Source organism: Eriocheir sinensis, chromosome 38 (genome assembly GCF_024679095.1).
Source record: "Eriocheir sinensis breed Jianghai 21 chromosome 38, ASM2467909v1, whole genome shotgun sequence".
NCBI lineage: Eukaryota > Metazoa > Arthropoda > Malacostraca > Decapoda > Varunidae > Eriocheir > Eriocheir sinensis.
In genome coordinates this window covers 14,862,593-14,883,523 of record NC_066546.1, presented here as the reverse complement: position 1 = coordinate 14,883,523, position 20,931 = coordinate 14,862,593, and the positions used below count along the sequence as shown (strand labels likewise).

General features: G+C 43.5%; 1 protein-coding gene across 1 annotated transcript in view; it reads left to right on the top strand.

Annotated features, from left to right (window-relative positions):
* Positions 1-257: 257 nt before the first annotated feature.
* Positions 258-20,931, top strand: part of LOC127008806 (angiopoietin-2-like) — a 117,697-nt gene continuing 97,023 nt past the window's right edge. The window contains exon 1 of the mRNA XM_050881205.1: positions 258-403. Coding sequence (XP_050737162.1) covers positions 258-403 — 146 coding nt within the window. The remainder of the gene's footprint in view (positions 404-20,931) is intronic.

Here is a 20,931-nt window from a genome sequence, read left to right as displayed (position 1 = left end):
GACAGATACTTCCGAGAGACTGTCAGTGGTCGGGTGCCTCAAGGAACTTAGAAACAAACACGACTTTCAACACAGCAACACATCAGCCTCAACATACCCCAGCCCCACGCCTCGAACCTAAGACAGAGGGTGCGAGTGTCTGTGTGAGTGAGTGAGTGTGTGTGACCTCTTGTTGTGGTGTCGCGTTAGTGGTGGTGACGATGCGGTGGCTAAGAACGGTGGTGGTGCTGGAGGTGTTGGTGGTGGTGATGGTGGTGATGTTGGGGGCTGCGGCGGAACCCACACACGAGGAGGAGGAGGTGCTGTCGGTCACTCAGGACGAGGACGAGGACCAACACTTAAAGGAGGAGGACGAGACGGCGGCGGCGGCGGTGCTAACACGCTTCACCAGACAGGCTGAAAGGTGAGTGGGTCTGCTCTCTCTCTCTCTCTCTCTCTCTCTCTCTCTCTCTCTCTCTCTCTCTCTCTCTCTTTGATGCTCGTCTTTCTACAGTCAATTCTTGCTGCTATTGTTGCTGTGGTTCCCTCCTTGGCACACACACACACACACACACACACACACACACACACACACACACACACACACACTGACACACATGCGTCTAGCCAGTCCTGCCACCTTACCCCTCCCCCCCCCCTTCCTTCCTTTCCTGTCGCGACACACACACACACACACACACACACACACACACACACACACACACACACACACACCTGGTCGTCTTGGGGTCGTTGTTGCGAGGACTATTGATGCCAGGTGTTGCTAAAAATCCTCCTCCTCCTCCTCCTCCTCCTCCTCCTCCTCCTCCTCCTCCTCCTCCTCCTCCTTCTTCTCCTGACTGTAGTTTCATTCATCTCATTCACTCACTCGCATATAATGAAACGCCTTCACTTTCTCTCTCTCTCTCTCTCTCTCTCTCTCTCTCTCTCTCTCTCTCTCTCTCTCTCTCTCTCTCTCTCTCTCTCTCTCTCTCTCTCTCTCTCGTCCACAATACCATATCGTTTGACCGTCATTGAATCTGTGTCTGTCTGTCTGTCTGTCTGTCCTTTCTAGTCCTATTTACTCTCTCTCTCTCTCTCTCTCTCTCTCTCTCTCTCTCTCTCTCTCTCTCTCTCTCTCTCTCTCTCTCTCAGGGGTAAAGTCGACAACCTCTTGCGTAAGACGATTTAGGGGCAGACTACCTTCTACGGGCCATAAGCTTAGTGCGTCTCTCTCTCTCTCTCTCTCTCTCTCTCTCTCTCTCTCTCTCTCTCTCTCTCTCTCTCTCTCTCTCTCTCTCTCTTCCTCTTCATCTCCATCTGACCCCCTTCTTTCTTCTTTCCTCCTCCTCCTCCTCCCCCTCTTCGTATTTTTATTCTTTGTCCAAGCGCTTTAAGAAGGAGTCAGTTGTCCATCAAACTCATGTTGCAACCTCTTTCTCAGCCCGTCTGTCTGTCTGTATCTGTCTTTCCGTCTCTCGCTCTCCATGACATGACAACTCTTCACACATTCATATCACACACACACACACACACACACACACACACACACACACTCTTTTTACCATTCATTTTTTAAGCTTCTATTTTTGCGTTCCTGTCTGACCTTCGCATTTGTGGTGGCGGCGGCGAAAAGCGAGACCCGATAAGGCGCGGGAAACACATTTGTATACCTCGCAGTGACCGACCGGACCTGTTATGCCGAGTTCTTGAAAAACCAATACCACAGAACGCCTTTTTTTTCGTGGTCTGTTCTGGGTGGGATTCGCGGTCTGCCTCTTCGCCTGTCTGACTCTCAACGTTGCCAGATTGTTGTACTCAGTTCCTCCTATTTCCCGATTTCCATCACAAAAACTGTTTCCTGGGCTACATAACGACATTCATTTGTAGTTATTGTTGAAATGGTTCATTATTACTGTTTTCTGGTGATATTTATGGGGGAGAAGCTGGTTAATGTGATGCTCCGAGTACGATAATTTGCCAACGGTGATATGACTGTCTGTATGCCTGTTTGCTTATTCGAGTAAGTGTGTTTGCTTGTGATTGAATTTGTGTGCTGTTTGTGTGTTTGTTTATCCGTGCAAGTCTTTTTGTCTGTGTGTATGTATGTAGTCTATGTTTGTGTCGATAAATGTAAAACAGCAATAGTAACAATGATATCAAAAAGGAGAAAGAAGAAATCAAAAGCTATATTAGGGTGAAGGAGAGGAAATATACTGAGAAAAACAATGTATGTAGCCTATGTATGTCCGTCTGTCTGTGTCGATAAATATAAAACAGTAATAGTAATAATGATATCAAGAAGGAGAAAGAAGAAATCAAAAGGTTTATTAAGATGAAGGAGAGGAAATATACTGAGAAAAACAATTACAAAACAAACACATAAGGCTCAAAGGTAATAGTCTAAAACGAAAAACAAAAGAATCTTGACAAATAAAAATATATGTGAAGTGAACTGAAGATGAAGGCAAAGTGAAATGGAAAGAAAGAAGAGAGAAAGGAAGGGAAGGAAAAGCAAGGAGACGGAAGGAAAGAAAGTTGGAAAGAAAGAAAAAGTAGAGGGAAAAAAAAGGAAGGACCGAAGATAGAGACGGAAAAAACAGAAAAAATTAGTAGAGGAAGAGAGGAAGGGAAGGAAAGGAACGAAGGAAGGAAAGGAAAACAGAGAGGAAAAAAATGAAGGAAGGAAGGGAGGGAAGGAAAGGAACGAAGGAAAGGCAAGAAAAACAGGGAGAGGAAAAGAATGAAGGAAGGAAGGGAAGGAAAGGTACGAAGGGAGGAAAAGGAAAAGAATGAAGGAGGGAAGGAGGGAAATGAAAAACAGGGAGAGGGAAGGAATGAAGGAAGGAATGAAGGGAAGGAAAGGAAAGAATGAAGGAAGGAAGGAAGGGGAGGAAAGAAACAAAGGAAGGAAAGGGAAAGCAGGGAGGAAAATCATGAAGGAAGGAAGGAAGGGAAGGAAAAAAGAGAAAGAGGGAGAAGACGACACAGTATAAGGCCTTCATCTCCTCTTGTCCTTTACTGGAGAGGAAAAAAAGGGGAGGAAAGGGAAATTTTTGCATAACTTTTATTTTCTTTTGGACAAGTTAGCCATGAAGAAAATTCCGGTTTTCTGTGAGTGGGTGTTATTTTTTTTTTTTTGTGTGTGTGTGTGTTTGTGTGTTTGCTTGCTTCATCTCTCTCTCTCTCTCTCTCTCTCTCTCTCTCTCTCTCTCTCTCTCTCTCTCTCTCTCTCTCTCTCTCTCTCAATGACTAGACTACGCAACCGAATTTGGGTGAAAATAAAAAAAAAATTGGGTAGTCGTTTTATGCGGCTAGTAACTTGATGCTATTCTCTCTCTCTCTCTCTCTCTCTCTCTCTCTCTCTCTCTTTCTCGTGCCTGGCGGTCTTGAATGAAAGCGAAAGCATTGACCCAGCTAAGGTACATTGACTAATAGAATGACAGATAGAGCTAAGTCTGTCTCTCTCTCTCTCTCTCTCTCTCTCTCTCTCTCTCTCTCTCTCTCTCTCTCTCTCTCTCTCTCAAGAAAGTGTTCCAAGGGCAGCTGAGAGTGAGAATGAGGCACAATATCATTACTTCCTTGATTTTCTCTCTCTCTCTCTCTCTCTCTCTCTCTCTCTCTCTCTCTCTCTCTCTCTCTCTCTCTCTCTCTCAAGACCCCCCAAAGAGGTAGTTAATTGCCAGGTAGTCTCAGGTCGTCGCTTTCTCTAAGGGAGGAAAGACAAGGAGGAGGAGGAGGAGGAGGAGGAAGAAAGGAAGTTAGGGAAGCGATCGTCTTTTTAAACGGTTCCAGTTAACCCAAAACTCTCTCTCTCTCTCTCTCTCTCTCTCTCTCTCTCTCTCTCTCTCTCTCTCTCTCTCTCTCTCTCTCTTTTATTTTGACATTTTCTTCTCTACTTTCAAGCCTTTAGCCTACTTTCTCTCTCTCTCTCTCTCTCTCTCTCTCTCTCTCTCTCATTAAGCGTACAATACTGATTAAAAAGTTTGGAGGCTGGAGAGGCGAAGAGATGGAGGAGGAGTTGGAGGAGGAGGAGGAGGAGGAGGAGGAGGCGTGATATCAGTGAACAAGCGTAAGGCATAAAGAGGTTTTCTTGTTTTCCCTTCACCACCACCACCACCACCACCATCACCATCATCACCACCACTACCACCACCACCACCACCACCACCATCACCATCACCACCACCACCACCACTACCACTGACAACTTCTACCACTAACTATTTTCAACATCACTACCAACACCACCACTACTACTACCACTACTATTACTGCTACTACTACTACTACTACTACTACTACAACCACTACAACTATAAACAACAACTTCTACCACTCCGGTACTAACAAAAAATAAAGGAAGATCTTACCGGTTTTAAGAAAGACAAAAAAAAATCACTTTCTTGTATTTTTTTGGTCTTTGTAATATTCCGTAATTAAAAACGTCTAATATTTTTCATGCAGTCTTTTGTAATTACCTAAGCCACCTATTATTTTCATTCTCTCCTCTTCAGCATCTTTTTCTCACTAAGTTTAAGTCTGTCCAACATCCCAAGTATATGATGTGATACGGATTTACTATAAGTTACTAAAAGCATTAGCCATTGTTTTTCTACCTTTAAAACTGATTCTAGTAACCACCAGAAACGTTTTTGTAGCAAGTAAAGGAACGTTTGCCTTGAAGCTGATGATAATATGTTCTTGAAGGGATTGCTATGATAGACTATTACATCTATTAGCCATTTCCTTCTTCTCCCTTTAAATCTGTTTCCAGGATCTTTTTGAAACGTTTGAGTAATCCCGGGTAAAGAAACGTTTGCCTTGAAGCTGACGATAATATGTTCTTGAAGGAATTGCTATGCTAGACTATGACATCCTTTAAATCTGTTTTCAGCACCTTTTTGAAACGTTTGAGTAGCCCCGAGTCAAGAAACGTTTGTCTGAAGCTGGTTATCACATCTTTCCATCTGTGTTATCGATAATGTGTTCAAGATTGTAATTCTAATGCACTTCTCCTATTGTTTACTGCGATAGATAGATAGATAGATAGATAGAGTGCCGAATAAATAACATATAAAAAATCTCGTAACAAATCTAAAAAAAAACGTCAAAATTATTAGGAAGAGAAAAATATTAACAAAAAAATTTGGCAAACTTGTAAGAAATCTTGATAAAGTACCGAACACCAAGCCTCCTCTCCTTCTCCTCCTCATCCTCCTCCTCCTCCTCCTCCTCTTCTCGACAGGTTCCTTACTCGCCCCTCAGCCTCGAGTGAAAAAAAAAAAAGCTTCATTTGCATCTGCCATACACCTCCTCCTCCTCCTCTTCGTTATATCACGTTCGCACCTTCACTGAAAAAGCTTAATTGTTTGTTGAGGTGAAAATTTCTAACTGTGAAAAAGAAAGAAGAAAAGGAGGAGGAGGAGGAGGAGGAGGAGGAGCGAGTAGCCTGTAGGTGATTGACTGTACGCCCCCTCTCTCTCTCTCTCTCTCTCTCTCTCTCTCTCTCTCTCTCTCTCTCTCTCTCTCTCTCGGTGTGGTAATCATTTCAAGCTAATTACAGAACGTGAATGTAATACTAATAACACACACACACACACACACACACACACACACACACACACACACACACTCTACCTCCATTTTCCATTTGCTACACATAATATTTTTTCTCGTTAGCAGAGTTTTATGGGAGAGAAAGAGGAGGAGGAGGAGGAGGAGGAGGAGGAGGAGGAGGAGCGGTCTCTCTTCGCTTCACTCGTCTCTACTTCCCTTCTTCTATCTCCCTCCTTTCTCTCCTCCCCTTCCCCGTCCCTCCCTTCCTATCTCCCTCCTTTCTTCCACCTCCTTCTTTCTCTCTCAAGTTATTTTTTTTCTCTCCATTTCAACTTGAGACGCCTCCTTCATGTGTGTGTGTGTGTGTGTGTGTGTGTGTGTGTGTGTGTGTGTGTGTTGGGAAGACCATCTTCCTCCTCTTCCTCTTCCTCCTCTTCCTTTTCTTCCTCTTCCTCCTCCTCCGTCTCTTACTTCTCTTACTAATTATCTTTTCATGTGATCTTTTTTTTTTCTTATTCCGGTAATTCACTTTTTTCTTCCTTTTTTTCCTTCTTTTCCTCATGTAACTTCCTCCTCTCTCCCTCCTTTTCCTCTTTATCTTCCTGTTCCTCTTCCTTGATCTCGTTTCCTTTTCCTTGTCTTCCTCCTCCTCCTTCTCCTCCTCCTCCTCCTCCCGAGCCGTCTCACTAAGCAGGTTCCTTTTACTCTTCAAAGTCCTTTCTACTCCCTCTCTGTCCCTTCTCTCTCTCTCTCTCTCTCTCTCTCTCTCTCTCTCTCTCTGAAACCTACACAATCGTCTCGTAGCTAAAAGTAAACATAATGACTGGAGGAGGAGGAGGAAGAGGAAGAGGAAGCCGAGGAGGAGGAGGAGGAGGAGGAGGTCTGACGTAACACTTTCAAGCCGTGAGACAAAACAATATCGGTTGGAATTATCGGCTTCAGGCAAGGAAGGGAGGGAAGGGAGGGAGGGAGAGAAGGGAGAGAAGGAAGGGAGGGAGGGAGGGAGGTCGAAATAATCTGAGTGTGACTAGAACAGGTCTTGAACCCACCCGACAGACCGGTCTTTCTATGTTGCTAACACACACACACACACACACACACACACACACCTTCTCTTTGCTTGTTCGGTCTCGTCCGTCACACACACACAAACACACACACACTCGGTCTCTCTCTCTCTCTCTCTCTCTCTCTCTCTCTCTCTCTCTCTCTCTCTCTCTCTCTCTCTCTCTCTCGTGTGGTCCTTGCGGTTGCTGACTTTTTTTTTTTTTGCCATTTCTGCTTCGCTCAGTTTTTTATTTCTCTTTTATTTTTCTTCTTTACGAGCCTATTAACTTCCTCCTCGGTGACTCATGAGTACTCGGTGGTGACTCTCTTCATTGACTTAGTGGTTGGTTGGGATGTAAAGATTGAGTCACTTGCTTCGCCTGACTGACCGACTGCCTGACTCACTGACGGACTGACTTAGTGATGACTGACTGACTGACTGACTGACTGACGGACTGACTTAGTGATGACTGACTGACTGACTGACTGACGGACGGACTGACTTACTGATGAATGACTGGCTGACTGACTGACTAACGGACGGACTGACTTACTGATGACTGACTGACTGACGGACAGACTGAGTTACTGATAACTGACTGACTGATTGACTAACTGACCACCGTAATGACTAAGTGACCTTTGAAAATATTAAATAAAACAACAAAAAAAACAGTAAAAGCGATCCATTCTTAGGTTGAAAATTATGAAAACCTCGAAAAGAAGGAAAGAAAAGATTACATAAAATGGAAAGAGATAAACAAAAGGAAAAGAGAGAAGAGGAGAGAAGAGGAAGAATACACAGGAGAGGAAAAAAGTGAAAGAGACATAAGTGAGAGGCAGGAAGGAGAGGAAAGGGTGGAGAGAAAGGGAAGGAGTTGGGTAAAAGAGAGATGGAGAGAGAGAGAAGGTAAGGCCGGAGGGAAGGAAGGAAGGACGGATGGAGTAAAGGAGAAAGGGAAGACCGTAAGGAGGAGGAGGAGGAGGAAGAGGAGGAGGAGGAGGAGGAGGAGAAGAAGGAGCTGGAGGAGTTATGTATGGAGGAAAAGAATGAGGAAATAAACAGGAAAGGAAGAAAAGAAAGGATAGAGAGTAGGAAGAAAAGAGGTAAAGGGAAGGATGGGAAATAGAAGGAAGGAAGAAAGGTAGAAGGAAGGAAGAGAGAAATGGAGGAAAGGAAGAGAGAGAAATGAAGGGAAGGAAGAGAGAGAGAGGGAAGGAAGAAAGATAGAAGGAAGGAAGAGAGAAATGGAGGGAAGGAGGAGAGAGAGAGAGAGAGAGAGAGAGAGAGAGAGAGAGAGAGAGAGAGAGAGAGAGAGAGAGAGAGAGAGAGAAGGAAGAGAAATGGAGGGAAGGAAGGAAAGAAGATGTGGCAACGTAGCGAAGCGTAGGGAAGGAGTTTATGTGGCACAGGTTTTCACTTTCTGCCCCTCGTGTGTGTGTGCGTGCGTGTGTGTATGTGTGTGTGTGTGTGTGTGTGTTGATGTTTTGATATATTGTTTGTTTACACTTTACACTTTTTCATCCTTAATCTTTTTCTTTCTTTCTTTCTTTATCATTTTTTGTTTGCTTATTATTCATCTCATTCATATTTATCATGGTTATTTTTTGTTATGCACACACACACACACACACACACACACACACACACACACACACACACACACACACACACACACACACTTCCCATAATGATTCGTCTCCTCTCTTTTTTTTCTTTCTCTCAACGATACAATTCTCTCGCTTCCTCTTACTTTCATTATTAACCTTGAGCGTTATTTTTTGCTGTGGCGAGGAGGAGGAGGAGGAGGAGGAGGAGGAAGAGAGGGAGGAGGAGGGTGAAAAAAAAAGAAGTGCATGAGAAAGAGGAGAGAACGAGAAGGAAAAAAAACTATCGATGAAAATGCAAGAAAAAATAAAATAAAATAACCGAAAAAAAGCAAATAAAAACATCAATAAAGAATAACAAATAAAAAAACAAACACACAAGAAGACCAACAAGGAGGAGGAGGAGGAGGAGGAGAAGGAGGAGGAGGAGGAGGAGGAGGAAAAACAGGCCGAAGAAAGGCGATAAGAAGATGAGGAAGAGCAGGAGCAGCACGAGACAGAGGAGGAGGAAGAGGAGGAGGAGGAGGAGGAGGAGGAGGAGGAGGAGGCAAGCAAGCAGAAAGTTGAACCAATAAAACGGGAGAAGAGAACACTGATGCCTCGCTTTCTCTACACACACACACACACACACACACACACACACACACACACAGGACCAATTTATGCCAACAAGATTTGATGGCAGATTTTTAACCGGGTGGCACGTGCTTGAGTTTACGAATGAGAGAGAGAGAGAGAGAGAGAGAGAGAGAGAGAGAGAGAGAGAGAGAGAGAGAGAGAGAGAGAGAGAGAGAGAGAGAGAGAGAGAGAGAGAGAGAGAGAGAGAGAGTTGCTACTTTAAAACACAAAAACTTCACCCAAGTCACCGCGAGTAATAAATGTTCCTAATAAGTTTTTTTCCAAAGGTTTGCCGCGACTGGTTAGCTATATTCAGGAGGAGGAGGAAGAGGAAGAGGAAGAGGAGGAGGAGGAGGAGGAGGACGAGGAGGGGTAACAGAAAGCCCTTTGAGTTATAACCCGGTTACATCCATTCGTAGAGAAATCTGTAGGTGGGTTGGATGGGTGTTTAACGGGCGTGTGAGAAAATGGTTAAAAAGAAGTGAGGACCCGACTTCGAATCCCTTTTATAGGCAGACAGGGATGGAAATGAACACGGAGGAAGGTGATGATGAAGATGAAGAAGAAGAAGAAGAAGAAGAAGAAGAAGAAGAAGAAGAAAAGGTAGAAGAATGAATGAAAGAAGACTAAGATGGAAAAGAAAATAACAAAAAGAAAATACTATGGGAAAAGAAAAAGAAATGAAAAAGAAAAAATAGTACAAAAACAAGAACAAGAAAAAGAAAACAGACTCGGATGAAAAAGAAAAGAATAAGAAAAAAATATAAGAAAAAATACAAGAAAAAACAATAACAAAAACCAAAATTAAAGAAAAAGAAGAAAAATAATGCAAAAGAAATATGAAACAAAAAAAGAAAAATTAGGAGGCAGGAAAACATGAAATTATTGAAGGGAAGCAAAGAATTAATGAGGAGGAAGAGGAAGGGATATTTTTAGCATCTCCTCCTCCTCCTCCTCCTCCTCCTCCTCCTGCAGTTTCTTCCATTCACAAGTAAGAGTTAAATGCCACGTGTTAGATGATAAGAAAGGAGATAAGAGAAAGATCAGCTGATTCTCTCTCTCTCTCTCTCTCTCTCTCTCTCTCTCTCTCTCTCTCTCTCTCTCTCTCTCGTGTGACTGCTATAGGTGACGAAACCGAGTGAGAAAGCGGTCATCGTGTGTATGTGTGTGTGTGTGTGTGTGTGTGTGTGTGTGTGTGTGTGTGTGTGTGTGTGTGTGTGTGTGTAGCGTTTCCACACATTTTAATTGAGCAATGCATCGGCAACTTGGCAACACTGTAACTACGCGGGGTGTCAATATTATGCTGGCAACACTGCTTGTCTTAAGATGGGGGATGATTAGGGTCTCTCTCTCTCTCTCTCTCTCTCTCTCTCTCTCTCTCTCTCTCTCTCTCTCTCTCTCTCTCAAACTACCCTACCGTTAACCCCTCTCACTTTCTTCCATCCCTTTCTGCCTCCTTCCCTCTCTCTCTCCTTCCTTCCCTCCCTCCCTCCCTCCCGTCTCTCCCTATAAGGAGGTAGACAGCTTCCCGCCCCAGCCACACTCCCTCACAGAAGCCTCGTTGATGTTTACAATAGCTGTCTGTCTGTCTGTCTATATGTCTATTTGTTACTTCGCCACCTTTCAAACAAACGGACCCTTCTAACTTGTCATTGTCTGTCTGTGTGTCTGTTAGGCTGTTTGTTGGTCAGCCTGTCTATCTACGCCTCTGTCAGTCTGTCTTTCTGTCTGTCTGTTTGTCTATCGCTTTCCACACAGATTTCCTTTTTTCTCTCTCTACCTGTGTCTGTTACTAAGTTCCTTCTCACTGTCTGTTTGTCTGTCTGTTATTTTACCTGTCTGTCAACTTATAATTACATGATTCTGTCTGTCTGTCTATCTATCTGTCTGTCTATTTCTCTCCGTCTGTTTGTCTGTCTATATGATAGTCTGTCTGTCTCTTAAGCAACTTCTCACATCTTAACATCTCAGTCTGTCTGTCTATCTCTCTGTCTGTATGTCTGTCTGTCTGTCTGTCTTCTACTACACGAAATATATAACTTAAACACATCTGGTTGTCCGTATGTTTCATTTTCCTCGTCTGTCTGTCTGTCTGTCTATCTGTCAATGTCTATTTTTCTCTGTCTGTCTGTATGTACGTCTGCCTGTCTTCTACTACATGAAACAGACAACTAAAACACATCTGGTTGTCCGTATGTCTTCTTTTCCTCGTCTGTCTGTCTGTCTATCTATCTGTCAATGTCTATTTTTCTCCGTCTGTCTGTCTGTCTGTCTGTATGTCTGTCTTTTACTACATTAAACAGACAAGTAAAACGCATCTCGTTGTCTGTATCTATGTATTCTTTTTCCCGTCTGTCTGTCTGTCTGTCTGTCTATCCCTTAACACCTGACTCATTCCCCTGTCTTTAACCTTCCTCTTGACATGGACAGGTGCCGAGAAGATGAAGAGCCGAAGGAAAGGGAAGGAAAAGGGAGGGATGGAGGGGAGAGGGAGGAGGGGCAAAACAGAGGTAGGGTATGGGGCAGCTGGCAACTCTATGGTGAAAGGTGGTGTTGGTGGTGGTGATGGTGGTGGTAGTGGTGGTGGTAGTGGTGGTTGAACGACTATTGGTATATGCACTTTTTTTTGTAGTAGTAGTAGTAGTAGTAGTAGTAGTGCATGAGAGAGAGAGAGAGAGAGAGAGAGAGAGAGAGAGAGAGAGAGAGAGAGAGAGAGAGAGAGAGAGAGAGAGAGAGAGAGAGAGAGAGAGAGACCGAGGACCTACGCAATGTATGGAGATGAGTAAAAAGAGAGAAAAAGAGAAAGAGAAAGTAAACAGTCCCTTCGGAAACGACTCGAGAGAGAGAGAGAGAGAGAGAGAGAGAGAGAGAGAGAGAGAGAGAGAGAGAGAGAGAGAGAGAGAGACTTATCCTAACATCACCAGTAATAATAATAATAATAATAATAATAATAATAATAATAATAATAATAATAATAATCGCTGCCTTATTAAAAGACGCTGCCGGAAAAATTATATAATTGCACAAAAATTCGCGAGTAACTGCATTCAGGAGGTAATTACAGGAGGAGGAGGAGGAGGAGGAGGAGGAGGAGAAAGAGAAAAAGAAGAAGAAAAGTGTACGTGGGTATTATGTACATTCACTAGTCACTGCACACACACACACACACACACACACACACACACACACACACACACACACACACACACACACACACACACACACACACACACACAATTAGTCGTTCCAATAATCATCTTACGACACAAGGAAACGATGCCCACTTTCACTGTGAGAGAGAGAGAGAGAGAGAGAGAGAGAGAGAGAGAGAGAGAGAGAGAGAGAGAGAGAGAGAGAGAGAGAGAGAGAGAGAGAGAGAGAGAGAGAGAGAGTACCTAAACCTTCTTACACCTTCTCTCTCCTTTAAGTCGAATTCTCCTTTATGGTCCCTCCTCCTCCTCTTCCTCCTCCTCCTCCTCCTCCATCTTCTCCCATGACTCCTCCCTTTCTTCATACTTCTCCTCCTCCTCTTCAATCACCTTCAGCGCTTTCCTTATCCATTCTCTCTCTCTCACTCTCTCTCTCTCTCTCTCTCTCTCTCTCTCTCTCTCTCTCTCTCTCTCTCTCTCTCATTACAGCAAGTTATTTCATTATTACGTCATTATTCTCATTCTGATTCTTGTTAGACCGTGATAGCAGATGGACGAAAAGAGAGAGACAGGAACCCCAGGAACTGTAAAACCTGATATCCTACTTGCTTTTTTACTTTTTGCATCCTACGAAGACCATTGAAGAGAGTCCTTAAGCTATCGATTCTCTTGTTAGACCGTGATAGCAGATGGACGAAAAGAGAGAGACAGGAACCCCAGGAACTGTAAAACCTGATATCCTACTTGCTTTTTTACTTTTTGCATCCTACGAAGACCATTGAAGAGAGTCCTTAAGCTATCGATTCTAGAAAGGAAAAGGAACTGTAAATCCTTCCTTCTTTTTTCGTACTTGCATCCCACGAAGACCATTCAAGAGAGTCCTTGTTATCCGTGACACCAGACGGACGAAAAGAGAGAGAAAGGAACCCCAGGAACTGTAAATCCTTCTCCTTCTTTGCTTCGTACTTTTGCATCCTACAAAGACCACTGAAGAGAGTCCTTAAGCTATCCGTGACATCAGATGGACGAAAAGAGAGATACAAGGAATCCCAGGAACTGTAAATCCTTCTCCTTCTTTGCTTCGTACTTTTGCATCCTACAAAAACCACTGAAGAGAGTCCTTAAGCTATCCGTTACATCAGATCGACGAAAAGAGAGATACAAGGAACCACAGGAACTGTAAATCCTTCTCCTTCTTTGCTTCGTACTTTTGCATCCTACAAAGACCACTGAAGAGAGTCCTTAAGCTATCCGTGACATCAGATGAACGAAAAGAGAGATACAAGGAACCACAGGAACTGTAAATCCTTCTCCTTCTTTGCTTCGTACTTTTGCATCCTACGAAGACCATTCAAGAGAGTCCTTAAGCTATCCGTGACATCAGATGGACGAAGAGACATACATACATACCTAATCCCACCCCACCTTACCTAACCTAACCTATCCTATCCCAGAATCTGTACAGTTCAAGGCAGACGGGAAAGGTGGAAAGGGGGAAAACATGAAGCCTTGTCTGTAATTTAAGTGGCAATGTTAGTACCAAGTTTAAGTAGTCACGGAATAGAAGAAAAGGAAGGAGGAGGAGGAGGGAGAGATGGAAGGGAGGGAGAAGAGGAGGAGGAGGAGGAGGAGGGGAAAAGGAGGAGGCAGTAACTTATGCGGATTTTAAACACCTCTTTCAATGCCAAATTTAAATACCAGCGAAAAAAATGATGAGGAGGAGGAAGAGAAGGAGGAGGAGGAGGAGGAAGGAAGACTTATTTGCACATTATATTTCTTGTTTTAATGTCAGACTTAAACACATACGCAACAAAAGGAGGAGGAGGAGGAGGAGGAGGAGGAGGAGAAGGAGGAAGAAGAGGAGGAGGAGGAGGACCTATGATGCCTCCCCTTGCATGGCCTCTCTGCCTACGCGAAAGGTGTGTGTGTGCGTGTGTGTGTGTGTGTGTGTGTGTGTGTGTGTGTGTGTGTGTGTGTGTGTAGGTGTGGTCGGCGTGATAGGTTGATGGGGTGGGCGGGACGCTGGCATAGGTGATGGGGGGGGAGGGGGGAGAGGAAGGGAGGGAGAGAAGGAAGGGAGAAAAGGGAGGAAAGTGTATGGGAGATAAAAGAGAAAGAGAGAAAGAAAGAGAGAGAAGAATAGGAAGAATGCTTAAGAGAGAATGGAAGAGAAGGGGAATAAGAACAGAAGAGAAATTAATAGGGACTTGGAGGAGGAGGAGGAGGAGGAGGAGGAGGAAAAGGAAGTGAGGAAGATGAAGGAAGACGAATGAGAGAAGGAAGGGAAAACAAGAGGGATTAGGAGGGAAAGGAAAAGTAGAAAGAAAGGAAGAGAAAAAGAAGAGAAAGAAAGGAGAAAAGGAAAAGAAAGAAAAACAAAGGAAGGAAAAATAGCACGGATTTCGATGAGGAGGGAAGAAAAAAAACGAAAGAAAGAAAGAAAGAAATGGAGAGAAAAGAATAGATGAGGTATGAGGTATGGAGAGAAGAGAAGGAAGAGAGGAGGAGGAGGAGGAGGAGGAGGAGAGAAAAATGAATGGAGAAAGACAAGGAGAGAGAGAGAGAGGGAGAAAGAGACAGAAGGGTGAAGGGAGGAAGGGAGAGAAAGAGAGAGAGAGAGAGAGAGAGAGAGAGAGAGAGAGAGAGAGAGGGAGAGAGAGAAATATTAATGAGATGAGTGGGTGGAGGCATGGAGGAATAAGTGAGGGGGAGAGGGAGGGAATTAATGAGTGAAGGATGGAGGGAAGGGAGGAAGGGAGGGAAGGGAGGAAGGGAGGGAGGAAGAACTCAGAACCGTGGGAATACAAGGGAATCTGAAGGCCACACACTAAGGAAGGGAGGGAAGGGAGGTAAAAGGGAGAGAAGAGGGAGAGAAGGGAGATAAGGAGGAGGGAGGAAGAGATACACAGATTATAAGGGAGGAGGAAAGACGTGGAAGGAGGGAGAGATGAGGGAGAGAAAAGAAGAAAAGAAGGGAGGTAAAGGGGAGAGAAGAGGGAGAGAAGGGAGATAAGGAGAAGGGAGGAAGAGATACACAGATAATAAGGGAGAAGGAAAGACGTGGAAGAAGGGAGAGAAGAGAGAAGGAAAGAAGGGAGATAAGGAAGAAAAGGAAGAATGTGGGATGGAGAGAAAGGAAAAAAAAGGAGGGGAGAGGAAGGAGGAGGAGGAGGAAAAGAAGGGGGTAGGGAGAGACAGAGAGAGAGAGAGAAAGAGAGGAAGGAAGAGAGAGAGAGAGAGAGAGAGAGAGAGAGAGAGAGAGAGAGAGAGAGAGAGAGAGAGAGAGAGAGAGAGAGAGAGAGAGAGGAGAGAAAAGGAGGAGGAAAAGAGAGAGAGAGAGAGAGAGAGAGAGAGAGAGAGAGAGAGAGAGAGAGAGAGAGAGAGAGAGAGAGAGAGAGAGAGAGAGAGAGAGAGAGAGAGAGAGAGAGAGAGAGAGAGAGAGAGAGAGAGAGAGAGAGGGGAGGGGAGGAAGCAAATCAAGGTAAGCTGAGGTATGACCCGTGACCTCTATTCCACGGGTCATGCACCCCTGCCAATGGGCCTTACGTGGTCAGGGAGGGCGTGGCGAGGGCGTGGGCGTGGGGGAGGGGGGGGAGGGGGGAGGGTAGGGCCAAGGTCTTAAGGAGGTCGTGAAGTTTAAGGTTCGTGAAGAAAAGACTGAATTTCCCAGGTGAGAGAGAGAGAGAGAGAGAGAGAGAGAGAGAGAGAGAGAGAGAGAGAGAGAGAGATTTCTAATATTCCTTCCTTTCTTCTTTCATTCTTTCCTTCCTTCCTTCTTTCCTTCCTTCCTTCCTTCCCTCCTTCCTTCTTTCATTCCCTAATTCCTTCCCTTCTTCCTTCTTTCCTTCCCTCCTTCCTTCTTTCCTTCTTTCATTCCCTCATTCCTTCCTTCTTTCATTCTTTCATTCCTTCCTTTCTTCCTTCTTTCCTTTCTTCCTTCTTTCCTTCCCTCATTCCTTCCCTCCTTCCTTCTCTTCTTTCTTCTTTTTTTCTTTCTTCCTTCCTTTCTTCCTTCCTTCCTTCTTTCATTCCCTCATTCCTTCCCTTCTTTCTTTCTTTCTTTCCTTCCTTCTTTTCCTCCTTTCTTTCATTCCTTTCCTCTTTATTTATTTCTCTCCTCCTCTTCCTCCTTCTTCTTTCTCCTCATTCCTTCTCCTCTTCATCTACACACACACACACACACACACACACACACACACACACACACACACACACACACACCATATTTTCCCACATGATTTCCTCCTCTTTATCTTTTCTTTCCACATCCTTACAGCAACTCCATTATCAAGATGCTTTTTTTCCCTTTTCTTTTCCTTTTTTTCCCTTCATCCTCCTTTTTGTATCTTCCTCCCATCACTTTTTCCCCCCCACCTGCTGCCCACCTGTTCCACCTGTTGTCTGCTTTCCGTGTTTTCTTATATAGGGAAAAAAAGAGAAAATTTATTGGTGATACTTTTTTTTTTGCTTTTTTTTTTTTTTTTTTTTTGGGGGGGGGTTGCGGTGGGTCCTTTCCAAACGTATTCTTTTGTGTGGCAATGTGACCCCTATTTTCTTTCCTTCGTTCATTTCTTTCTTTTTTTCTTTCTTTTTCTTCTTTCTCTACATATTTTTAATCAACTTCCTTGGCTTCCTTTTCTTTCTTCCTTTGTTTTTTTTCATTTAATTTTCTTCATATCTTTTTCATTCGTATATCATATTTCGACTCTTCCCTTTTCCTTCTTTACATATTTATTTAGTTTTCTTGGCTTCGCTTTCTATCTTCCTTTTTTTAATTCATTTTTCTTCATTTCTCTCATTCATTCACGCTTTCTTTCCTTCTCTTAACATAATCAATTCGAAAGACAAAAACATCAATAACATCACTAACTCATCAAAATTTACTACTCCATTATTTATGCGCGCAATAAATAAGTGAATGATAAGTTCGACGCAGTAGTAGTAGTAGTAGTAGTAGTAGTAGTAGTAGTAGCAGTAGTAGTAGTAGTAGTAGTAGTAGTAGTAGTAGTAGTAGTAGTAGTAGTAGTAGTAGTAGCATTAGTAGTATTATTACCAACACACACAAAAAAAATAAAGGAAAATATAAAAGAAACAATACAGGCATTATCATTATAACATACAATAAAACTTAAACACTGCAGGCGCTTTAAAATGTTGGACAAAAAAAAGAGATGATTACAGTCGAATGAAAGCCGCAAAGCACGTGTCACACCCTCCCCCTCCCCCTCCTCCTCTTCCTCCTCCTCCCCCCAGAGCGATGACCGGCGGACCGAGGCGAGGAGGAGGAGGAAATGTGGTCACTGCGAGGAAGAAAGAATGAAAGAAGTGCAAGAGAGGAGGAAAAAAAGCAAGAAGTGAAAGTATAGATATTGGCAAAAACACGAGCAGGGAATAAATATGAAAGGCTTTAGTTAGTCGAGAGGCAGAAGAGGACGAGGAGGAGGAAGAGGAGGAGGAAGAAAAGGACGAAGAGAAGAAAGAGGAGGAGGAAGAAAATGACGAAGAGGAGGAGGAGGAGGAGGAGGAGGACGAGCAGGGAAGTAAGGGGAAGAACAGGAGAGGGAAGAGAAGCAGAATTAAAAGCATGCAATAAAGGAGAAGCAGAAGAATGACACGAAGAGGAAACAAGAAGAGGGAAAGGAAGAGGAGGAGGAGGAGGACAAGCAGGGAAGTAAGGGGAAGAACAGGAGAAGGAAGAGAAGCAGAATTAAAAGCATGCAATAAAGGAGAAGCAGAAGGACAAGGAGAGGAAACAAGAAGAGGAAAAGGAAGAGGAGGAGGAGGAGGAGGAGAAGTAGAGGAAAGGGGAGAAACAGGAGTAGAAGAGAAGTAGAATTAAAAAAATGCAATTAAAGAGAAGCAGAAGGACAAGAAGAGGAAGAAGAAAAGGAGAGAAGAGAAGGAAGAGGAGGAAAAGGCTACAAAAAGGGAAAAAAATGATAACAAGAATAAACCCAAGTGAAGAAAAGAAGAAAGAAGAGGAAGAAGAGGAAGAGAAAAAGATGACCGCAACACACACACCTCCATACCTTCTGGGGACAAAACAAACAACACTGTGATCGTTTTCTTCGTAAGTGTTGCTCCGAGGTTTGTGTTCCAGTCACGCAACACGCCCTCTGGACCAGTTTGTTTTGCCTTATGTGTTCGTCCGAGAAGAAAAATGACGCAATACCAGACTATAGCATTGACATAACCCATTACGAGAGGAGGAACACAAAGACACACATAGGAAGAACAAACAACAGCAGACATGATGGTCCTTACGAGGATGTTTGTGACAAGCTACACTATCTAATCAAAGGTGGAAGATGAAGGACAGCAAAGGAGGAGGAGGAGGTGGAGGAGGAGGAAGAGAAGGAGAGGAGAGGAGGAGGAGGAGGAGGAGGAGGAGGAGGAGGAGGAGGATGTAATAGTATTGAAGAGTTTATAGCACTGACCTATACCGCTATAAGAGGAAGAAGAGGAGGAGGAGGAGGAGGAGGAGGAGGAGGAGGAGGAGGAGGAGGAGGAGGAGGAAGTCATGCATCTGATCCGTGACTGCGAGAAGACATGAAGACGTGCGTGCGTGCGTGTGTGTGTGTGTGTGTGTGTGTGTGTGTGTGTGTGTAACCATTTTTTTCTCTTTCATCTTCAACTTGGCGCGATTTTCTGATACGCAAAAATACTCTCTCTCTCTCTCTCTCTCTCTCTCTCTCTCTCTCAGTGGGTGGTATCTTTACGCTTCAGAAAACGCAAAAAATGAGACCGAGAGAGAGAGAGAGAGAGATTGTATATATATTGTCTTTGCGTACTCTCTCTCTCTCTCTCTCTCTTTCACTCTCATTCTCTTTCTTTCCTCCTCTCTCTTTCTCTCCCCTTCTCTCTCTCTCTATTTCTCTCTTATTCTCGTTCTCTTCCTTTCTCTCTCTATTTCCCTACATCTCCTTCTCCCCTAACCTCTCTCTTTCACTCTCACTCTCTTCCTCTCTCCCTCTACACCTGACCTCCTGGAGTTCACCTGTGCTCATTAGCCATCACAGGTTCACAGGTAAGAAAAGTATGTTAAGCGCAGGCCAGGTGAGCGGCGCCTTGCATTCTCATTCTCACACGTTACACATTCTGACACTTTCACTCTGTCACGCCCAACGAACGGTTCACATCTTCGTCCTGTCTTCCTTTTGCTTCCTCTTTCTTCGTCTCCTCCGTTTCGCTCTGGTTCTGAATTTCCATGGTCAGGTTTTTTTTTTTCTTCCCTCTTCCTGTCTTCCTCTTTCTCTCTTTCTCTGCGTCACTGTTTCTGTTTCATTCTTCTCTTTCGTCTTTTTTTCTTTCTTTATTCTCCTTTTTTCACATCTTTTCTTATCTTTCTCTTTTCTTCTTTTCTTTCTTCTTTTTTTTCCTTCTTTTCTTTCTTATCTTTCTTCATTTTATTTTCTTGCTATCTTCATCTCTCTCTCTCTCTCTCTCTCTCTCTCTCTCTCTCTTTCTTTCTATTTTCATCTTCCTCTCTTTCACCTCTTTTTCTGTTCCTCTTTCTTTCTTTCTCATTCTTTTTTCTCTTTCTCTTTCCTTCTTCTCTTTCTCTTCCTCTCTTTCTATGCTTCGCTCTGTTTCTGTATTTCCGTGATTTTTTTTCCCTCTATTTCATTTTCTTTTCTTCCTGTCTTCCTTTCTTTATGTTTCTTTTTCTCCTTTCCGTGATCAAGTTTCCTCTTTTTTTCTCTTTTCTTTCTCTTTTTCATTTTGTTCTCTCCCTTCGATCTACGTTTTTACTTTCTTTTTTTTTCGTAAGGAGGAGAAAAGAAATGCAGAAAATAAAAGAAAGACAGAGAAAAGTAATGCAAAAAACGCATTCATACAAACCCACAATCATGAGGAAAGCCAGAGCGGACGTGAGTGAACGGAGAGGAAAGGAAAAGAACAAAAATGACTAAATGAAGTAAAGAAAAGGTAGAAAAAAATGAAGAAATATATGAAAGGGGAGAACAATAAGACAATGTGTGTGAATACGAAACGGAAAATATAGAAAACAAATAAATAAAAATAAAGAAAAGTTATATTATGAAGCCATGCTAACTTAACCTAACCCAACCTAGCCTAGCCATCCCTAACCTTACCTTACCTCGCCTAACCTTACCTAACCTAACCTAACTTAGCCTTCCCAAACCTTACCTAACCATACCTTATCTCACCTAACCTTACCTAACCTAACCTAGCCTTCCCTAACCTTACCTAACCTTACCTTACCCCACCTTACCTAACCTAACCTAACCTAGCCTTCCCTAACCTTACCTAACCATACCTAACCTAACCTAACCTTACCTCACCTCATCTCACCAAACCTAACCTTACCTTACCTAACCTTACCTCACCTAACCTTACCTTACCAAACCTAACCTCACGTATCACAAATCCCAGCCGCTACCTATGCCCTCCCTACCTGGCCCCCTAATTGCCCCGTGCATACCTGTCATTTGCCCAGGTGAGAATGGCTCCCAGGCCCACCCACTGCCCCAAAAATATCCTACCTGCACACCTCCCTCACTTTCCCTTTCATGTTCTCATTACCGCCTCCTGAAAAACCTTGAGGACTGAGAAAGTACTACCAAGGACTCCGACTGCCATTATTATTATTATTATCATTATTTTTGTTGTTGTTGTTGTTGTTGTTATTGTGGCCTTGTTGATAAGATGTGGATGGAGGTAAAAGAGAGACGCAAGGTGAAGAGTTAAAAAAAAAATAAGGAAATGAGGATACTGGATGCTGAAGGTGAAGATGAAAGAGAGTAAGAAGAAAAAAAAAGAAGTAATGCAGATCTTGGAAAATAAACAAAATACAGAAGCAGGAGGGGGAACAAGAGGAGGAGGAAAAGGAGGAGGAAGAAGAAAAAGATTATGGTAAGAAAAATGACGAAGAGAAACAAATGTTGGGAAAATAAACGAAAAAACAGAATCAGAATGAGGAAGAACAGGAGGAGGAGGAGGAGGAGGA